This window comes from Aquarana catesbeiana, linkage group LG08, assembly GCF_042186555.1.
Source record: "Aquarana catesbeiana isolate 2022-GZ linkage group LG08, ASM4218655v1, whole genome shotgun sequence".
NCBI lineage: Eukaryota > Metazoa > Chordata > Amphibia > Anura > Ranidae > Aquarana > Aquarana catesbeiana.
The window spans coordinates 158847441-158868260 of record NC_133331.1 but is presented as its reverse complement, the minus strand read 5'-3'; the positions used below and the strand labels follow the sequence as shown (position 1 = coordinate 158868260).

At 41.2% G+C, this 20820-nt stretch overlaps 1 protein-coding gene across 2 annotated transcripts in view; it reads left to right on the top strand.

Annotated features, from left to right (window-relative positions):
• The window catches only part of LOC141106142 (transmembrane protein 150A-like), a 205673-nt gene that overhangs the window by 176353 nt on the left and 8500 nt on the right, over positions 1–20820 (top strand). For both annotated transcript variants that reach the window (XM_073596616.1, XM_073596615.1), the window contains one exon: positions 5000–5177. In XM_073596616.1, the coding sequence (XP_073452717.1) occupies positions 5000–5177 (178 nt within the window). The remainder of the gene's footprint in view (positions 1–4999; positions 5178–20820) is intronic.

Here is a 20820-nt window from a genome sequence, read left to right as displayed (position 1 = left end):
GAATTTAGACATTCCATAATGCAAATACACAACAATATTTAAAGAGCTTTACTTAATCCCAAAAAAGGGAGTTGGCGGCAGGCAGATAGATTAAATATACATTGGTCTCCTGGGATATGGGGCACAAAGTGGTCTTGAGGTGTTTATTACTGTGTAAGAATAAGGCCTTCTGCACATGGGTCATTAACCCCACACAGTGTAAAAACCTGAAGTTTTTGGGTGCCCGGGAGCCACAGGTGAAGCCTGCTGCCAGCAGCTGGTCCAGGTCTGAAATATGCAGCGGCCTTCCGCTGCCCCGCGCAGTACTTGCATTTAGGGACACATGCCCCCGAGCAAAGAATACCTGCGTTCTTTGTTGTGGACACAAATCCATTTTCTACTCTGCAATACCGCTTTTGTTTTCAAAGTGTTCAGTAACTGAGGAAATCCCGTTTCTACTAGCACCATCTAGCAGCGGCTGTCAGGACTGCATTTAACCACTTCAATACAGGGCATTTTCACCCCCTTCCTGTCCAAGCCAATTTTCAGCTTTCAGCGCTGTCACGCTTTGAATGACAATTGCGCGGTCATTCAACACTGTACCTATGATATTTTGAGCATTTTTTCCCACAAATATAGCTTTCTTTTGGTGGTGTTTGATCACCTCTGCGTTTTTTATTTTTTGCGCTATAAACAAAAAAGACTGACAATTTTGAAAAAAACAATATTTTTTACTTTTTGCTATAATAAATATCACAATTTAAAAAAAAAAAACAAACATACATATTTCTTCCTCAGTTTAGGCTGATTTGTATTCTTAAAAATGCACTGATTACTGTATAAATGTCACTGGCAGGGAAGGGGTTAACACTAGGGGGCGATCAAGGGGTTAAATGTGTTATCTAGGGAGTGATTCTAACTGTGGGGTGAGGAAACTGACTGGGGGGAGGTGACCCATCAGTGTTCCTCTGTTCCTTGGAGCACACGATCGCTCTCCTCTCCTCTGACAGGACGAACACACAGATCCATATCCCTGCTCTGTGACCGGCAATCACGGGTGCCTGCAGGCCTTCGTGGCCGCCAGGCACGCGCATCGGCTCCCGAGTGACGCGGCGTACCCAAGCAGCCGGGAAGCCGAAGTCATATGACGGCCACCCAGGATGAGAGAGAGAGCCACCTTGCGGCCGTCATTTGACTATAAGCGGGATGGGAAGAGGTTAAAGAGGGAATCTGTTTCTACTGCAATATAAAATATTCAAATACATGGGTCACCTAGTAGCTTTTTTCTATTGTACACCATGGGGACCCAGCCCTCGCTTACTTGGCCAAAACCTAAAGAAAGAAAGTTTGGGCTTTAGATATCCTTTATCCTAGATATTCTAGATATTTCCAGTTACATGTACAGAGAATGTATGAGCACTGGAGTCTTTTATCTTTCAAAAAAAAAAAAAAAAACATTTGGTCCCAAAGCTTAGAGGGAGTATCTTTCACAGTGGGAAGTTCAGTTTAGGCCTGGTTGACACTAGCACAATTTGAGTCGCACAGAAATCACTTGAAAATGGAAATAATGTTTTCAATGGTGCCCTTTCACATCAATACAACTCAGCATAGAGCGACTTTGGGAAAGGATCGTGCACTACTTGGGTGCAATTTCTAGCGTGATTTTGGCCCTATTGACTTCAATGGAAATGCACAAAGACCCCCTCCCAGACATATCCTTGGTCCCTCCACTCTCCTCCCAGACATATCCTTGGTCCCTCCACTCTCCTCCCAGACATATCCTTGGTCCCTCCACTCTCCTCCCAGACATAGCCTTGGTCCCTCCACTCTCCTCCCAGACATAGCCTTGGTCCCTCCACTCTCCTCCCAGACAAACAAAAATCATTTGTCACAGTAGATATGGTTATCATTGGCCAAAACAAAAAAACGCAGAGGCATAAAATCATGTCAAAACCGCAAACAAGTTGCACTACATGATCACGTTTGTAATCGCAATGCACTAGTGTGATCCAGGCCTTAGACCTGCTGACGTTGTCATGTTTGGAAGTGAAAACTTTGCTCCTTAGAACATTTAGGTATACAAGAGTCTTGAATGTTTTAGGGAGTTTCAAGCCTGAGCCTTCCAGGGAGCACATAATATAAAGAAATAGGAAGGGGATTTTCAGTGTTATAAATGATGTGTTCTGTCAAGAACTTTTTTTTTTTTTTTTTTTTTAAATTTGAGATGTTAAGTTCTGTAAAAGGCAATTTTTTTTTTTTTTTTTTTTGGCATGGGTTCTTTATTTTTTCTGGGAATTGTACTTTCAGGTGACACGACACGTTGATCAAACCTTACGAGTTATAACTCGTTAATTTGTGAGAGCCAAATGAGCTTTTGAAATGCAAAACATGTATGAGTTTTCTGATGTGTGTGCATATCTGCTTTACAAGTGCTAAGGGTGGATGTATTTTTCTGATGCAGTCAGTGCCAGCTAGATTTTCATCTGTGAAATTGCTATGGTGTCCATCAAACAGATGTGTTCTGTACTCTGTATACAGTGGGGAGAACTTATGAAAACTGGAGCAGACATTAACTGGAGCAGCTGTGTATGGTAACCAATCATCTTCTATCTTCAGCTTTTTTAAGCTTTGTAAATAAAAGATAGAACCTGATTGGTTGCAATACACATTTGCTCCAGATTCTGACTGCTGCAGTTTTTATCAATTCCCCTTGATATGCTTTATTTAGTCAACAGTAACCCAATGTGCCCTCTTAAAGGTCATACTGTAAGAATTTATGGGTAGCACAGCAGAAGCAGTCTTCTTGCATCAGACACAGGGAAGTGTAAATACATTTTAACTAATGTTTTAACATGCATGTTTATCCTCCCAGTGTCCAGAAAACTGAGCAATACATTTAGTCTTGCCTTAGGCCACCTTACATTACGGCAGTGACCCAACAAGGGTCAATGTTTAAAACAAAAATAGACACCATTGTATTAGCACTAAACTAGCAGTCTATCTTTTCTTCTAATGCCCCGTACACACTGTGGGATTTTCCGACAGTAAATGTTCGATGGGAGCTGCTTGTCGGAAATGCCGACTGTGTGTAGGCTCCATCGGACATTTTCCATCGGAATTTCCGTCACACAATTTGAGATCTGGATCTCAAATTTTCCGACAACAAAATCCGTTGTCCTGAATTCCGATCATGTGTACACAGTTCTGAAGCACAAAGTTCCACACATGCTCGGAATCAAGCAGAAGAGCCGCTCTGGCTATTGAACCTCAATTTTCTCGGCTCGTTGTACATTACCGTGTTCTTGACGTTCGGAATTTCCGACAAGATTTGTGTGTATGCAAGACAAGTTTGAGCTAACATCCGTCGGAAAAAAATCCATGGATTTTGTTGCCGGAATGTCCGATTGTGTGTACGGGGCATAAGACTCTGTTCACACCTTTTGCCTTGTGAGAACGTGCACATTAGTGTGTGTCCTGCATGCTGTGGCAAAATGGTGACTTTGATTGCTCCAAGAATTATATGTTTTGCATACTTGCATTGGGCCAGCTTGGCCCAATATAAGTGTGCATATTTGATACCTAGCCTCTCTCTGTGGAAGCTGTAACTCACTGTAGTAGCTTTAGCTTTAGATGTCCGGTATCTTCTGGGTGCCATGCAGATCGGTTTTCTTTATGCAGGTAACCGCATGGTGTAGTTTGCTCGGCATGACTGCCATTCAGAGAAAACCTTATATTTTTCTCAGTGAATTCAAAAGCATTGAACATTGGGCAATTGGACTGCTTTTGCATTTATTGAGAAAAATGCATGGTGTGTTATAGAGCTGCACAATTCTGGATAAAATGAGAATCACTATTTTTTTTTGCTTGGAATAAAGAGATTGCGATTCTCTGCATAACATCATCGTTCACATTATACAATAAAATTGGGCTAACTTTACTGTTTATTTTCTTTTAATACATTGAAGTATATTTTTACCTAAAAAAAAATTGCTTTTGAATGACCGCTGCGCAAATAGTGTGACATAAAATATTGCAATGATCTCAGTTTTATTCTCTAGGGTCTGCTAAAAAAAAAAAATATATATATATATATATATATATATATATATATATATATATATATATAATTGTTTGGGGGTTCTAAGTAACTTTCTAGCAAATGCTGATTTTAACTTGTAAGGATCAAAGTATCAAAAAAGGTTTAGTCTGGTTAAACTGCCCTCATTTCCAGACGGAAGTTCCTTTGATCTAAAAGAACCGAAAGATATATAGTTTCTCTTTTATCGCTGTTGATAAACATTTGCCGGCTAAGTTTTTTTTTTTTTTTTTTCGGCAGCTATACTCGGCTCTGCACTTGTTTAACATGAATCGGGGAAATTCTGTATTAAGATCGTGAGGGGGGTTGAATCGCGATAAAGATTTTTTAACTATTAATCGTGCAGCTTTAGTGTGTTCTGAATGACCGCTGTGCTGAGTAAACCCCTGAAATGTGTTATATTCCTACTTTTTCTCCTAAGGCATGTTTTCTCCTCTCCCCATGAATTGTTTACAAAGAGCTTTGATTGTAGGTTGGCAGACCTTGGTCAAATGTAACATGTATTTTTTTCTTTTCTTACAACTTCTGGACAGTAAACTACTATACCAAACTGATTTTGTTTAAATGTGAATAACATACTACATAAATGTGATGAGAGCTGTACCTAACCTACCTGCTTTAAGGGCCTAAATCTTGGCTGTATATTCGTTTTGAAATGCCTCTTGGACCTGAAAACTCTTAAATTCTTTCCCCAAGCAATTTAATTCCAGTGGTTTGCATGAAGGAATTTGTAGGTTTTAGGAATGTTGGTTGGAAACTGATAATCTCAGCTGCATTTTATAAAGTGTCTTTGACTGGAAAACAGGTTTCTTGTGTGGTTTAGTGGAGGCAGCGGATATGATGCAAAATGTCTCCCATTGTGCATTTTTAAATAAATTGTTAATGTGTATGTTGTCCTAATGCTGTGGTTTCTGTCTTTTGTAGGTGGATCATGCCAAAGTTCTGCACTACATAGGAGCAGGGGTTGCCTTTCCAACTAGTATGATGTTCATTTGTTTTCAGTCTATCCTGACATACCGCATGGCACACACTTACTGGAACTGGTGGGCAGGACATGTACGCTGTCTTCTTACATTATTCGGACTGGTCATTTTAGTGCTCAGTATCCTTTTATATGCTGTCCGTAACCATTTCAGATGGTTTTCTTTACAAAATAATTAAACTTAAAAATGTTTGCTGCATTTTCCGAAAAAATGCTTAATGGAAAAAATATAAAGACAAGTAATTGTTGCAATTTTACCTTTTGATGTGACTTTACTGTTTCACATTTTTGTTGTTGCTGTATTACGTGTAACACTGGTAGATTTGCGATCTACCATATGTTAGGTAAATTTAGTTACTTGTTCGTTAAATAGGTTAGGTTTGCCTCTGTTCCAGCTTGGCTGACGTGTGTGTTTCCATACTGACTGGTGGGTGTCTCTGTTATCACTGGTCAGTGTTGGAAGGGCAACGTGTCGAAGCGTATGGATGCTCTTCTGTCCCTGAGACAACTCGGTGGAGGTGGTCCTCCGAGTTGCATTCTGGCTGACAGGTATGCGTTAGAGAGCAATCTCGTGGTCCTCCGTTCCGGAGGCCCATGTCGCTGCGGCACAGGGGTGGGCCCAGAAGCTTGTCTGGGGCCTACCACAGCGGCCGAGGAATGGTCCTGAGCTGTCTATCCAGAGGGAAGAAGCTGGACAACCGAGGAGACCCCAGGGGAGGACCCGTCATCGAAGGATCACGCGGCGTGCTGGTCTGGAGAGGGGCCTGGTGACTGGAGGACGTATCTTAAAGTAACTATACAGCATAGTGTTGCCGGGTTGGCTTAAAGGTTCAAGCATTGTGATTGACATTCACCACAAGAAAAACCAATACATCCTGTGGCAGAGGATCGTACAGGTTTATCCCAAACAAGTCCGTGGCAGAGACTTTTGTTCGTGCTACGTACTGGCTGTTAGGCAAGTGAGAGAGGCCTATCCAGGCGAGCAAAGAGTGTGTCCCACAAGGGGAGCACATTCTATTGTAATATCCAAATTCTACCAGGACATTTGTGAAGAACCTTACACGAAGATATGAGTTTCTTCTGCAGTTTCCCTTCTGCCTCTTTCCTGCTACTTCCTTAGTAAATCGTTTAATAAAGCATTGAAAACGTATTCAAGTGTTGGTGCATGTGTCTTCCAGAGGTAAACTCAACGGAACCCTAGACCCAGTGGCAGTAAAACAGAGGGAAGGAGAGTGAAGGTAACAAACCCGCTTAAACCAGCAGCTCCGCCGAGAGTTATTGCTACATACGTATAAGTATTTGCAAAATATTCACTAAAAGAAGCTCTACTGTATACCTTATCTGAACTTAATTATTTACATAAAGCAAATCTGTGCTTTGCCCAGCAGCACATACTGTACTCTCATGCCTTTTGCTCCTCTCACTGCTGCTGGTAAGGAAGAAAATGCCCTGTACTTTATGGAGGAGCATGTGACTCTTTCATCCTGTCATGTGACAGTAGTGCTGTTTGTCCCAGAGCTGCCAACATGGAGATGGTGACCCAGTCTACAAAGCCTGTGCCAGCTCCAACTAGTGATACAGAGCTTATGAACAGCTTGTTTTCCTTGGAAGAGCTGAATGGAATGAGGGAGCATAAGCACAGAATGTGTAAAGCACTGAGAGTGGGCTCATGTATTAGTGAAGAAAAGTTTGTTTAGACCGGCCTGGTCCAGTTGAACTATTAACGTTAAAAGAAGCCTTTTAAAGATTTTGCAAGTATAAATAGCTGTTAATGGGCCAGGAATTTAAGCTCTTTGACCTAGTTGTGGGCTGAAAACGCACAGCATTTTTTGTGGACCATATGTTGCTGGCCCTGCCCAGGTGTGAATTGCTAAATGACTTAACTACTCCCACTCTCTGATCTCTATAGTATAAAGTCTAATTATTTTGAAGTTCAAAATAAGAAGTTTGAGGGCTAAATAGGCTCCTTGATTGTGTATGGGACACAAGGTCAGCTCTGAATTCCAGACACGATCAACACTTTTTTTTTTCCCCAGACATGGAACAGATTTGACAAAGGTATTTCTCTTGCATTCATTGATGGACACAGCCTGTTCATCTTCTTGGCTGTAGGATTTATAGTGCCACCTTCACAAATGGGACACTAGGCAGAAAAACACAGCACCACCTATGGGCAGTCCTAGCTGGTTGTAAACCCTCTTTCTGCTATAGGCAGCTCAGATATTTATGGCCAGTGTTCAAAGCATGCACCTAGTTCCCTACTGGCACCTGTGGCTCCTTTGTGGTTTTTTTTTTTTTTTTTTTTTTTTCCTGGGTTTTTTTTCTGCAAGATCTTTAATCAGTAGTTGGGTTGGGCGGCAGGCTAGATAATCTAGGTCAGGTAATCACCCCAGCCTGGCCAGCGAGCACATACAGACTTTTAATTACGTGCTGGGTCGGCTGCGAAAGCCTCATCATGGACTGGGGTGGCTGGCAAGTTAAGTCTTACAGGGACACACATAACCAGGTTGAGGTCTGGCGGCCATTTTTGTGTGTTGGGTGGAATCACTGGTGGTGAAGACTGCACAATGACAGCCATCTTGCAGCCCTCTTGAGCAGTGGGATTGAGTAAGGAGGCAGTCTCTTTCAGCAATAGTCCTGCTGGCACTCTGGCTACACAGCACAGCTTCCAAACAGCCTTGGAGGCACCAGTGGTGAGTCCTACTGGGGTTACCCTGATCCCTGTAAAACAGCACAGGACACTCTACATGTTTCGGAATAACATAGAAAGACTCAGTTCTTTCTATGGTGTATGTTTCCTTCCTCAGGAGTTTCAAAGAAGCAGTTTTGATGTGTTTCTAAAAAAGGGAAAAATATATATAAATGTGTATGGCACCAACATATAACATAAAAAAAAAAAAAAATTCATCTGAGAATTTAAGAGACTGTTAACTTCCAACAAAGCACAAGGATATCATAGGATCTCAATCTGAACAAACATGTATGTATGTACTCACAAAACATTTGTCTCTTCATTGTAAACATTGTACATAGACGTATTGAGAGATGGGCTCCCACAGCCTTGGGTCCAAGGGGTTAATTAGGTTTTCTAGTCACTGATACAAGCAGTAATTGGTTTTGGAGAAGTAAGAAGAGAGATTTTGGGTACTATGCAGAGTTTGGCTTTGGCGTTGACCCCAAAAAAGACGGCAGGCCAGGGCTCACAAGAGCGACACCTGGTGGATGGACTTGGCATGTATCTAAAAAATCAATAAAAGAAAATACCTAATCAGGGACACTGAGCTTTCAAGATTCCTTATTCTTATCTTATGATAGAGAAGGAGAAGGGTTTTGGTTAATAGGCATGTGCCACCTTGCAAAGAAACAAATGTCAAAATAAGGCATGGATATTAAAAAAGGAAGGGGGATTTGAGTTCAATAACTGACCTTTGGTGGTTCGCTGTAATGACACACACTGCAGGGAAAGCAGGCTCCTCTCAGCTATGTAGCAGAGGAGTGTGTGTGTTAAGTTGGTATTATATACCCTATGTATTACAAGGTGTGTGATCTGCACAGCCAATCAGTTGCACAAGGGATGGAACAAGCTCAGGTGAGAATAATAGGCTTGACTTGGAAGCAATCAGGGAGATGTTGAAGACAATCAGCTGTGTGTTTGAATGAAAAAAAAAAAAAAAGGCACAGCAGGTGTAAAGACGTGGGAACTCAGCGCAGAGATGATGGGAGCCCCTCATAATGGGCACAGCAGGTGTGCAGAGCACAGAACCTCTCAAAAAGGACATGGCAGGGTGCAGACCCAGAAACATTGTGCAGGGATGGTGGAAAACGCTATAATGGGCAAAGCAAGTGTGTACAACCAGGAACTCAGCACTGGGATGGTGGGAACCCCTCAAAATGGGTACAACCGATGTTTAGGCTAAGAAACCCAGCAGAGGCATGGTAGGCACCCCTCATAATGGGCACAACAGGTATTTGAGCTCAGAAACTCAGCAGAGGTATGGTAGGAGCCCCTCATAAAGGGCACAACAGGTGTGCATACTCAGTAACTGAGCGAAGGAATGGTGGAAACCCCTAATGGACACAGCAGATGTACAGGCTCAGGAACTGTAGTGATCTTACATCGCATAGATAGTTTCAGGTGGGATTGTCAGTTTTTGTAAAGTGAAATTCAGAATTCTGGTGGAGCTATGGGCATAAAGGATATATATATAATGCAATCTGATGCAGCAGACCATTGCAATCGCCCCAGCGGTGTTATATGGTTTTCCCCAATCCCTGTAACTGTCACTTTTTGCTTGATCTGCATGTAAACGAATAGAAAATATAAATAATGCAACAATTGCATGCATACAGTATACTGAATACTATTACAGGTATTAACCCCATACAGTTACCAGAGTACAATATCTTTTAATATCTTTCCTTATAATAGGCCTTTAGAATGACAGCCAGTAGTTTCCCTTCAAGGGATTGCTGAACAGGTTGCCAGAAAATATTTCCCACCTACCCATCCACCATGTCATCTTCTCATCTGACACTCTCCTGACATATTTGTACATAGATGTATAAAAAAAGGAGCCCACCCATCGTGACTCCTCAGCCTGAGCGGCGTCTGACGCCGGCGCGTCATCAGGCGCAGTGACGTCACACGTCTGCGGAGGTCGCCGACAGGGAAGGGAAGCAGCCTGGCTGAGTGGAGATAGAAATTCACCCATTGCGCAGGTGCGGGACAGCTCGTCGGGCACATGTGTAGCAGCGCTGCTAGAGGAATGCCTCCGTCCCCAGGATAGGGAATCGGAGGCCTTTCCGTGTTGGGGAACACTGACGAGCCGTCCTGGCGAGGACAACCTCAGAAGCCACATAGTTTTAGACCCAAATATAAAAAAATTATAACAAAAGAAGCTTGTATTCAAACGTAATAGAATAAAATGAATTGAGGAAAAGGTTATTAATTACAGAAGCCTGATCAGTATATCCTGGGCTGTCCGGATGTGGGAGTCTCATCTTTACAGTGGGGATACAGATGATGATCCCTAAAAAGGAAAAAGCAATCACAAACATATATGATTCCTATAGATATTACAATACAGATGTACATTAGAGAGACAAATGAATTTGATAAAAATCAAGGTAAGCATATTATGTTCAACAGTATGATAGAGTATTGGATATCCGCTTTATCTAGGAGCATTTTTGTTATATCAAGGATAAACATCAAATATAGACCTAAATCAAAGCTATTAAATGACATAAGAATAAGATAATTAGACAAAAAATACATACCAAAAACCAAAAAGAGGGAGACAAAAAGGAGGAAGAAGGGAAAGGGAAAAAAAAAAGAAGGAAAGAAGGAGGGAAGGAAAAAGAACAGATGGCAAGCAATGCAGAAGACTTCTTTATAATTCCTTGTCATAGCCTCCTGTAGAGAAACCCGGAAGAAATGGTTTCAAGTTGAAGGCTTCATTCAGGCCTGGTGGCATTGTCGCGTCAAGTCTAGATATCCAGCGGAGTTCCCGTTGTAGGAGGATCTTATTAGAATCACCCCCACGGGAACTTGGATGTAAACGATCCAATACTAGTACAGAAATTTTGGGACATATGCCACCATGTACCTGAGCTACGTGTCTGCCCAAGGGGAGGTCAGGGTCAGCTGACTGCATAGCCCTAAGGTGACGATAGATGCGTTGCCATAGTTTCTGTAGGGTTTTCCCCACATAAAAGCAATTGCATAGTAATAAATATACTACTCCTGTTTGGCAGTTTGAGAAATGTTTAGGCACAAAATGTTTGCCATTTGGTAAGTATGTATTTTTCCGTGTGTCCATGTACTTACAGTAGGCACAAGATCCACATTGGAACGTGCCCACTGTACTCTCTCCTGTCCCCTATATTCACTTTGAACTAATAAGTCTCCCACAGAGGTGGCATGTCTGTATGTAATTGGAGGTCTCTGAGGTACAAGGGGGCCTATGGTTGGATCGGAAGTCAGTAAATGCCAGTATTTTTGGCATATCTGTCTGACTTTATTGTGATCGTTTGTGTAGGTAGTGCTTATTCTGGCACTGATATCAGTGGTGGATTTTTGTTTGGGAATTAATAGTTGATGTCTCTCTTTTAGATTGGCACGTTTGAAAGCTCTTTTGAGACACTTGTGACTATAACCGCGCTGTAGTAATCGATTTTTAAGTTTGTCGGCCTCATGTTTAAAATCTGCCTGGTTCGAACAATTAAGTTTTATTCTCAAATATTCCCCATAGGGAATTTAGTTAATTAAAGGTTTGGGGTGAAAGCTGGACGAGTGCAGTACCGTATTTCCAGCGGTGGGTTTCCTAAATAGTTTGGAAGATAGTACATTGGATTCATTGATTGAAATTTCAATATCCAAAAACGTGATGGTAGTCTTATCAGATGTCATGGTGAATTTGAGGTTAAACAGGTTTTTATTTAGTGCTTCTAGGCACTCATTCAAGAGAGATTGTGTGCCATCCCAGACGATGAAGATATCATCTATGTACCTGTGCCACATGATGACGTGGCACAGGTACATAGAGAGACCCTCATCGCCAAAAATGGTCTTTTCCTGGGGGAATGGGAAAAGACCATTTTTGGCGATGAGGGTCTCTCTATTTACCTGTGCCACGTCATCAATGTGGATCTTGTGCCTACTGTAAGTACATGGACACACGGAAAAATATATACTTACCAAATGGCAAACATTTTGTGCCTAAACATTTCTCAAACTGCCAAACAGGAGTAGTATATTTATTACTATGCAATTGCTTTTATGTGGGGAAAACCCTACAGAAACTATGGCAACGCATCTATCGTCACCTTAGGGCTATGCAGTCAGCTGACCCTGACCTCCCCTTGGGCAGACACGTAGCTCAGGTACATGGTGGCATTTGTCCCAAAATTTCTGTACTAGTATTGGATCGTTTACATCCAAGTTCCCGTGGGGGTGATTCTAATAATATCCTCCTACAAAGGGAACTCCGCTGGATATCTAGACTTGACGCGACAATGCCACCAGGCCTGAATGAAGCCTTCAACTTGAAACCATTTCTTCCGGGTTTCTCTACAGGAGGCTATGGCAAGGAATTATAAAGAAGTCTTCTGCATTTTTTTTTTTTTTCCCTTTCCCTTCTTCCTCCTTTTTGTCTCCCTCTTTTTGGTTTTTGGTTTTTGTCATGTATTTTTTGTCTAATTATCTTATTCTTATTATGTCATTTAATAGCTTTGATTTAGGTCTATATTTGATGTTTATCCTTGATATAACAAAAATGCTCCTAGATAAAGCAGATATCCAATACTCTATCATACTGTTGAACATAATATGCTTACCTTGATTTTTATCAAATTCATTTGTGTCTCTCTAATGTACATCTGTATTGTAATATCTATAGGAATCATATATGTTTGTGATTGCTTTTTCCTTTTTAGGGATCATCCTCTGTGCCCCCACTGTAAAGATGAGACTCCTACATCCGGACAGCCCAGGATATACTGATCAGGCTTCTGTAATTAATAACCTTTTCCTCAATTCATTTTATTCTATTACGTTTGAATACAAGCTTCTTTTGTTATAATTTTTTTATATTTGGGTCTAAAACTATGTGGCTTCTGATGTTGTCCTCGCCAGGATGGCTCGTCTGTGTTCCCCGACACGGAAAGGCCTCCGATTCCCTATCCTGGGGACGGAGGCATTCCTCTAGCAGCGCTGCTACACATGCGCCAGACGAGGTGTCCCGCGCCTGCGCAATGGGTGAATTTCTATCTCTACTCAGCCAGGCTGCTTCCCTTCCTTGTCGGCAGCCTCCGTAGACATGTGACGTCACCGCGCCTGATGACACGCTGGCGTCAGACGCCGCTCAGGCTGAGGAGTCACGATGGGTGGGCTCCTTTTTTTATACATCTATGTACAAATATGTCAGGAGAGTGTCAGATGAGAAGATGACATGGTGGATGGGTAGGTGGGAAATATTTTCTGGCAACCTGTTTAGCAATCCCTTCAAGGGAAACTACTGGCTGTTATTCTAAAGGCCTATTATAAGGAAAGATATTAAAAGATATTGTACTCTGGTAACTGTATGGGGTTAATACCTGTAATAATAGTATTCAGTATACTGTATGCATGCCATTGTTGCATTATTTATATTTTCTATTCGTTTACATGCAGATCAAGCAAAAAGTGACAGTTACAGGGGTTGGGGAAAACCATATAACACCGCTGGGGCGATTGCAATGGTCTGCTGCACCAGATTGCAATATATATATATATATATATATATATATATATATATATATATATATATATATATATATATATATATATATATATATATCTCTCCTTTATGCCCATAGCTCCACCAGAATTCTGAATTTCACTTTACAAAAACTGACAATCCCACCTGAAACTATCTATGCGATGTAAGATCACTGCAGTTCCTGAGCCTGTACATCTGCTGTGTCCATTAGGGGTTTCCACCATTCCTTCGCTGAGTTACTGAGTATGCACACCTGTTGTGCCCTTTATGAGGGGCTCCTACCATACCTCTGCTGAGTTTTTGAGCTCAAATACCTGTTGTGCCCATTATGAGGGGTTCCTACCATGCCTCTGCTGAGTTTCTTAGCCTAAACATCGGTTGTACCCATTTTGAGGGGTTCCCACCATCCCAGTGCTGAGTTCCTGGTTGTACACACTTGCTTTGCCCATTATAGTGTTTTCCACCATCCCTGCACAATGTTTCTGGGTCTGCACCCTGCCATGTCCTTTTTGAGAGGTTCTGTGCTCTGCACACCCGCTGTGCCCATTATGAGGGGCTCCCATCATCTCTGCGCTGAGTTCCCACGTCTGTACACCTGCTGTGCCCTTTTTTTTTTTTTTTTTTTTTTTTTTTTTTTTTTTTTTTCATTCAAACACACAGCTGATTGTCTTCAACATCTCCCTGATTGCTTCCAAGTCAAGCCTATTATTCTCACCTGAGCTTGTTCCATCCCTTGTGCTACTGATTGGCTGTGCAGATCACACACCTTGTAATACATAGGGTATATAATACCAACTTAACACACACACTCCTCTGCTACATAGCTGAGAGGAGCCTGCTTTCCCTGCAGTGTGTGTCATTACAGCGAACCACCAAAGGTCAGTTATTGAACTCAAATCCCCCTTCCTTTTTCCTTTTTTAATATCCATGCCTTATTTTGACATTTGTTTCTTTGCAAGATGGCACATGCCTATAAACCAAAACCCTTCTCATTCGCTTTCTATCATAAGATAAGAAGAAGGAATCTTGAAAGCTCAGTGTCCCTGATTAGGTATTTTCTTTTATTGATTTTTTAGATACATGCCAAGTCCATCCACCAGTGGTGGCTCTTGTGAGCCCTGGCCTGCCGTCTTTTTTGGGGTCAACGCCAAAGACAAACTCTGCATAGTACCCAAAATCTCTCTTTTTACTTCTCCAATAACAATTACTGCTTGTATCAGTGACTAGAAAACCTAATTAACCCCTTGGACCCAAGGCTGTGGGAGCCCATCTCTCAATATGTCTATGTACAATGTTTACAATGAAGAGACAAATGTTTCAAAACTGCTTCTTTGAAACTCCTGAGGAAGAAAACATACACTATAGAAAGAACTGAGTCTTTCTATGTTATTCCGAAACATGTAGAGTGTCCTGTGCTGTTTTATTTTCACTCCAGTGAGCTGACCCTTGGGTCTACTGGGATGATCTATTACAACACTATAGCAGTTAGATCACAATTGATTGTTGTCTCCTCCATCTCTTTGAACTTATATTGATTCTATGTTTGTAGATATTTTGCATATTTTGTAAACAATAAAAACTTTGTGATAATCTTTTTAAACAATACTACTGTATTCTATTCTTGCACCATATAATTATTTCCTGGTGTTGTACTGCCCTTAATATCCCCCTTGGGGCACATACCCTCTTTTGGCCTTCTAACTATGCGAAGTAAGTGCAGTGATCTCCCCCGCTGAGCTTTTGTGTTCTGACGGGGGCGACCCCACCCCCCCAGCCAGATCACTCCAAAGAGTGCTGTCTACCATTGGCTGGGAGCGCTGATCAGGAGTCGATCGGCTGCTGGTTTTCCAGAATGCGCGTCCGACAGAAGCTGGGCAAAAGCTTGGACGGCTTCTGTAGGACAGACCGTTATACACACGGACTGAATGTTGGCTGTTTTTTTTTTTTTTTTTTTCTACTGACATTTGGCTTGTGTGTATGGGTCGTAAGGCTGACCAGTGTCTGATTATCTAGAAAACTGATATTGAGATAACTCGGTCGCTTGTTTTGCAGACTTTTATTCTTGAAAAGTTGCAACTTGCAGTTGCAGCCTACTTCTCTTAGGCAGTAAATATGAAACCATGTCGCGCTACTAATAATAAACAATTGTGTATAAAGTAAAATAATAAAGCCGCTAGCATAAACAATATAGTGAACTGCACAAATGAGTGAGGAGATTTATAAATAAATGCAGCGCTAATATCTAATACGTGCAACAGTTAAGTGTCACTGAAAATGTGAAAATAAAACTTGTGGTGACTTATAGGTCAGACATCAGTGTAAACAATTTAGAACAAAAGTAAATTAAAAAAAAAAAAAAAAATGGTCACAAATTAAGGTAGCAATAAGTGAAATGTCCATATATGACAGCAAGAAAAAAAACCTGCAACAAAGCCGTGGTGAACAACTGATGTAGTTAGGACCCCCGAGCCAGCAAACTCAAATTCTCATGCAGTGGTCACACTTGATAAGGTGTACGAACTCCTAATGGTATCACATCAAATGATATAAGAAAAGGAAAGAAGGAAAGGGCCTTCACATGCGTAAATCCAAAAAATAAAATATTTATTAAAAAAGCCAAAGCTCAGCAGTACAAACCACCCAGTCAGGTGGGTACATGGGGTGATCACATACAAAATAAAATAAAAAACAGTATTGCGTGGTGTCAAGGAGCACAGAGGCTTAGCGACCCGACATGTTTTGGACAAAAGTCCTTCAACTCTGTGCTCCTTGACACCACGCAATACTGTTTTTTATTTTGTATGCGATCACCCCATGTACCTCACCTTAAGTGTGACCACTGCATGAGAATTTGAGTTCGCTGGCTCGGGGGTCCTAACTACACCGGTTGTTCACCACGGCTTTGGATGAAGTTTTGGAGGGGTATTTCCATACCAGTCTTTCTCATCAAACATCTGCTGGATTGTTGAATCCATGTGCCCGACTGACCCACTGCCGTATGGTGAGTGTGTCCACTTCTCATGGTAAGCGTACCCATTTCTTCATTTTATTTCCATCTTGATGCTGTGAAACACCCTATGAAGAGGTTATTCCTGTCACATAGTAATTACCATCTATATGCATCATCTACACATGGAACTTCACTCTACCCACTGAGGAGTTTTTTATTTTTTGGTTCACCACGGACAGTTTTTGTTGTAGGTTTTTTTCTTGCTGTCATATATGGACATTTCACTTATTGCTACCTTATTTGTGACCAATTTTTTTTTTTTTTTTTTATTTACTTTTGTTTTAAATTGTTTACACTGATGTCTGACCTATAAGTCACCACCAGTTTTATGTTCACATTTTCAGTGACACTTTACTGTTGCACTTACTACATATTGGCGCTGCATTTATTTATAAATCTTCTCTTATGCAGCCCATACATGAATCCGTTTTTTTCATTCAACCGGCAGTTAAAACAAAAACTGACTTGATTTGTATGTATTAATGGGTGAATCCTCCCTGCTATTGTATTCTGACAGTGGGGAGACTTCCCTGCTGTCATTGTACATTGATCAACACTGCCGCCTATAACTAGCAGACAAGGCAGTTGTACAGAAGTCGATTGATCCCTGGCTGAATTTTGATCCACATATGGCCGGCTTTATTTCTAACAGCTAATCAATCTCTCTTCCTTGAGACTGTTTGTTTATATTCATCACTGTGGGTGAACAAAGCTGTCTTTTGTACACAGCATGGATCCGTATGGGTAGTATGGTAGCAGTGTGCACAGGGGACAGATGTGTTTATATCTTCTCAATTCCATGTGTATATTAGAGGGCGCCTTGCATTTAAATTGACTTAATTCACTGGTTAAGATATTGTTGTCTGTGTTAGGCTCACTACACATTTTATACTATAACTGTAAATCTCCTTTAGCTCTATCTACATTATATTGCAAGGTGGAAAAAAGGAAAGATTATCTGCGCTTGGAATCTATATCAGCAGCCAAGCACTAAACCCTGACACTAGGCACACTAACAATAAAGTGCGGCGCTATACATGTAATATTTGCATATAAACAAGATTAAGTGAAAAAATTTAAATGAAGCCGTAAAAATCTGTGAATCAAAATAATGTCTATAAAGAGAGTCCCAGAAAAAAATCCTTGCGCAATAGAAGATCAAAATACCACAACAGTGACACCCAGTGTAAATTCACATGGAGGCTTACCAGAGAGCAAGCGATCCCCCTTACTCAGGCATGTCAATATGCACTTGATTAGACATTAGATCCAGCCGCTTTAGCTCAGATGACATCAAACTTGGCTCCAAACAGGAACAGTAAGTGTGCAGATATGTTGAACAAACAATCCAGGAAGTAGCTTCAGCAAAACCTTGTGCATGCTCAATGAACAGGGTAGATGTAAAAACTAAAGCTTCACGTAGCGAAATACTGTACAATTTGTAATGTTTATTAAAAGAATAGTAGTGCACTTCCATTTAAAAAGACAATGTTACGCTTAAACATGTCATTAAGAACAGATCCGTTTCCCAAAGTCAAGATGGCCAAACATCAGTGGCGCATGCGCAGTAGCGTGTGTACGTAACTGTACCCGTTGCGTTTAGTCAGAGGTGACGTCATCGGCACTGTAGTGGCACTGAACACTTGTGGATCTGATGAGCACTGTAGGGGCACTGATATGGCACTCGGGATCATTCCAGCTCACATTACTGCAGTGTTTCTTTCGCCTCTCCTCCTCACTAATACAGCATGAGGAGAGGAGGGAGAAACACTGCAGCAGCGCAAGCTGAACCGGTCATGGTCCTGGTTTGTTGACAAGTTGTAAGGGCTGCTGTGATTGGCCCTTTACCCTGACCCGGGGGCACACGAGAAGAGCGAGCACAGGAGGCCGTCATACGATGGCCAACCAGAACTAGCCAGCCGCACTGTAGCCATCATTCGGCTATAGCACGGCCAGCAGGTGGTTTAAAAAAAGTTTTGTTTTATTTTTATTTTTTTGACCAAGACAGCATGAGAGGGTGTTGATGAGCATGATAAAATAGATCTGATTGGCAATGGATAACTGTGTATTTAAACATAAAATGACTCTAAATATTCTTAAACATATAGGCTTCAAAAAAAAGTTACTACTCTCCTTTAACCACTTGCCGACCAGCCGGCGCAGTTGTACTGCGGCAGAATGGCACGGCTGGGCGAAACGACTATATGTAACGTCGCTTCGCCCTGTGGCCACCAGGGGGCGCGCGAGCCCCCCTGAGCCGATGCGAGTGCTCGGCGGTCTCGATCACCGCCTGGCTCCCGCGATCACCGCTGAGACACGGAGAACCCGGAACTGTGTGTGTCAACACACAGTTTCCGGTTCTCTGAGGGGAGAAGTGACAGATCGCCTGTTCATAAAAAGAGTATAAAGAGTATGAGCAGCGATCTGTTATCTTCCCTGCACAGTCCCCATCCCTCTTCAGTTAGAACACACTAGGGAACACAACCCCTTCACTGCCAGTGACATTTTTACAGTAATCGATGCATTTTTAATTGCACTGATCGCTGTATTAATGCCAATGTCCCAAAAATGTGTCAAAATTGTCCAACGTGTCCGCCATAATGTCGCAGTCACGATAAAAATTGCAGATCTCCGCCATTACTAGTAAAACAAATTAATAATAAAAATGCTATAAATCTAACCCCTATTTTGTAGACGCTATAACTTTTTTGCGCAAACCAATCAATATACGCTTATTGCAGGTTTTTTTAACCAAAAATATATAGAAGAATACATATCGGCCTAAACTGAGGAAAAAAGCGACGCAGTGCCGAATCGCAAAAAGTGCTCTGGTCAGGAAGGGGGTAAACTCTTCCGGGGCTGAAGCGGCTAAGATAGTACTGTGCTGACCTGGCTTCTTTTTTATATGCACCGAGTGTGTGGCCACTTTAAAAAGACTGTAAGACTTGCTATTCATTTTTCCTTGTACAAATACTTTACTTGAAACTTGTTTGTTTTTTTTTTTAGTGTACATTTGGTCAGTGTAAGGCTGGCCATACATTATTACATTTTCGTTTTGATTTGCCTTCAACTATGTAGTGCAACTATTTGAAAGTGTTTACGTTTGATCACATATTATATGGTTTTGGTAAGTCTAAAGGAAAATTGTAGATGAAAATTGTAATATGTATGAGCAGCCAGAAGTTATTCTATGAACTGTACCAGGGTGTGCAAATTCCATTCTCGCTTTCATTACTAATAGACCAAAGAACATCTCAAAGTAGTTATATGAAGGTTATTTAGCTAGATAAAAATAGATTTATTTTACAGAGGAAACGTAAGAAGCAAACATTCCAATGAGCTGGGACTGAAATGTCTGGAAGAGAGTTAGCTGCTTCGGGAACACTTTGCTACTGTGTATTATTTTAGCAGTATGTTCTAGTCTTAATGGGAAAGCGATGAGAAATATGATGTGCAAGTGAGTTTCAGATTGTGGTTTTCATTCAAATTTAAAAGGAAAACCTTTTTAAGGGTTACACCAAAAGGGTTTATTAATGACTACTAGTAGGCATATTTACTTCATTTTCCTTGAAGTCTAGGTTCCCAAAGAATCCATACATGCTAAATGAATAGTTTCTTTGTCAATGCTGGTAGGATAAATATATCACCTGTTTCCTTTTCCCTTGGGAATGACAACTCTCCTTGTTTCCCACTCTACACTTTCCTACCCCGGAGTCTCACTTATGATGCACTTGGAGGATTTTTTACTTCACTTTTGTCTGTGTTCGTTTTCAGGTAAAACACATTCTTAACAGGGAAGAAGAGACCTTCCTGTTTTAGAATTATTTTTTTTTTTTTTTTTTTTTTTTTTTTAGAAGTCCGTGCATGCAGCCCACTATCGGCCTGGTGAAAAGTTTCAGCTTGTGTGCAAGGAGTTGAAATATAAAGAGATGATAGGAAATACACATTACCCAATGTAAAAGTAATGCAATCCAGTTTTCAGATAATGGCACACTTCTGAAAAAAGCACCCAAATTTTGCAACAATAGACCCTATATTGATAAAGCACTATATAAACGACAAAAGACATTAACAAGTTTTACCGGTACAGTATAAATGAGATTGGGCAGTAGTTACCAGTATAAATAGGAATCTTCACACTGTACGTTTGCTTTTTCCCAAGTGGGATAAACGCCTGTCACCACGAGGACACATAGAAAAGTTGTTTTCTCTGTGCCATGTTGGCGCCACAATGCTCTTGTGGTCTGATGTACAGTGTAGCCAAATAGACATGCAACATTCCTTCACAGCATACTGCATTTCACCACTCTACAGTGCAGCGCACCACGCTTATGTGTGGATAAATAAATGAAGTGTAAACACAGCAATTTACTATCCAGGCTAGTGTGAGCCAGTCATTATTTAGAAAGCCGCTAACCTAAAAAGATTTTCTACATTTTAATACTTGTAAAAACTAGGGATCGACGGATTTATCGGGAAGGCCGATTATCTG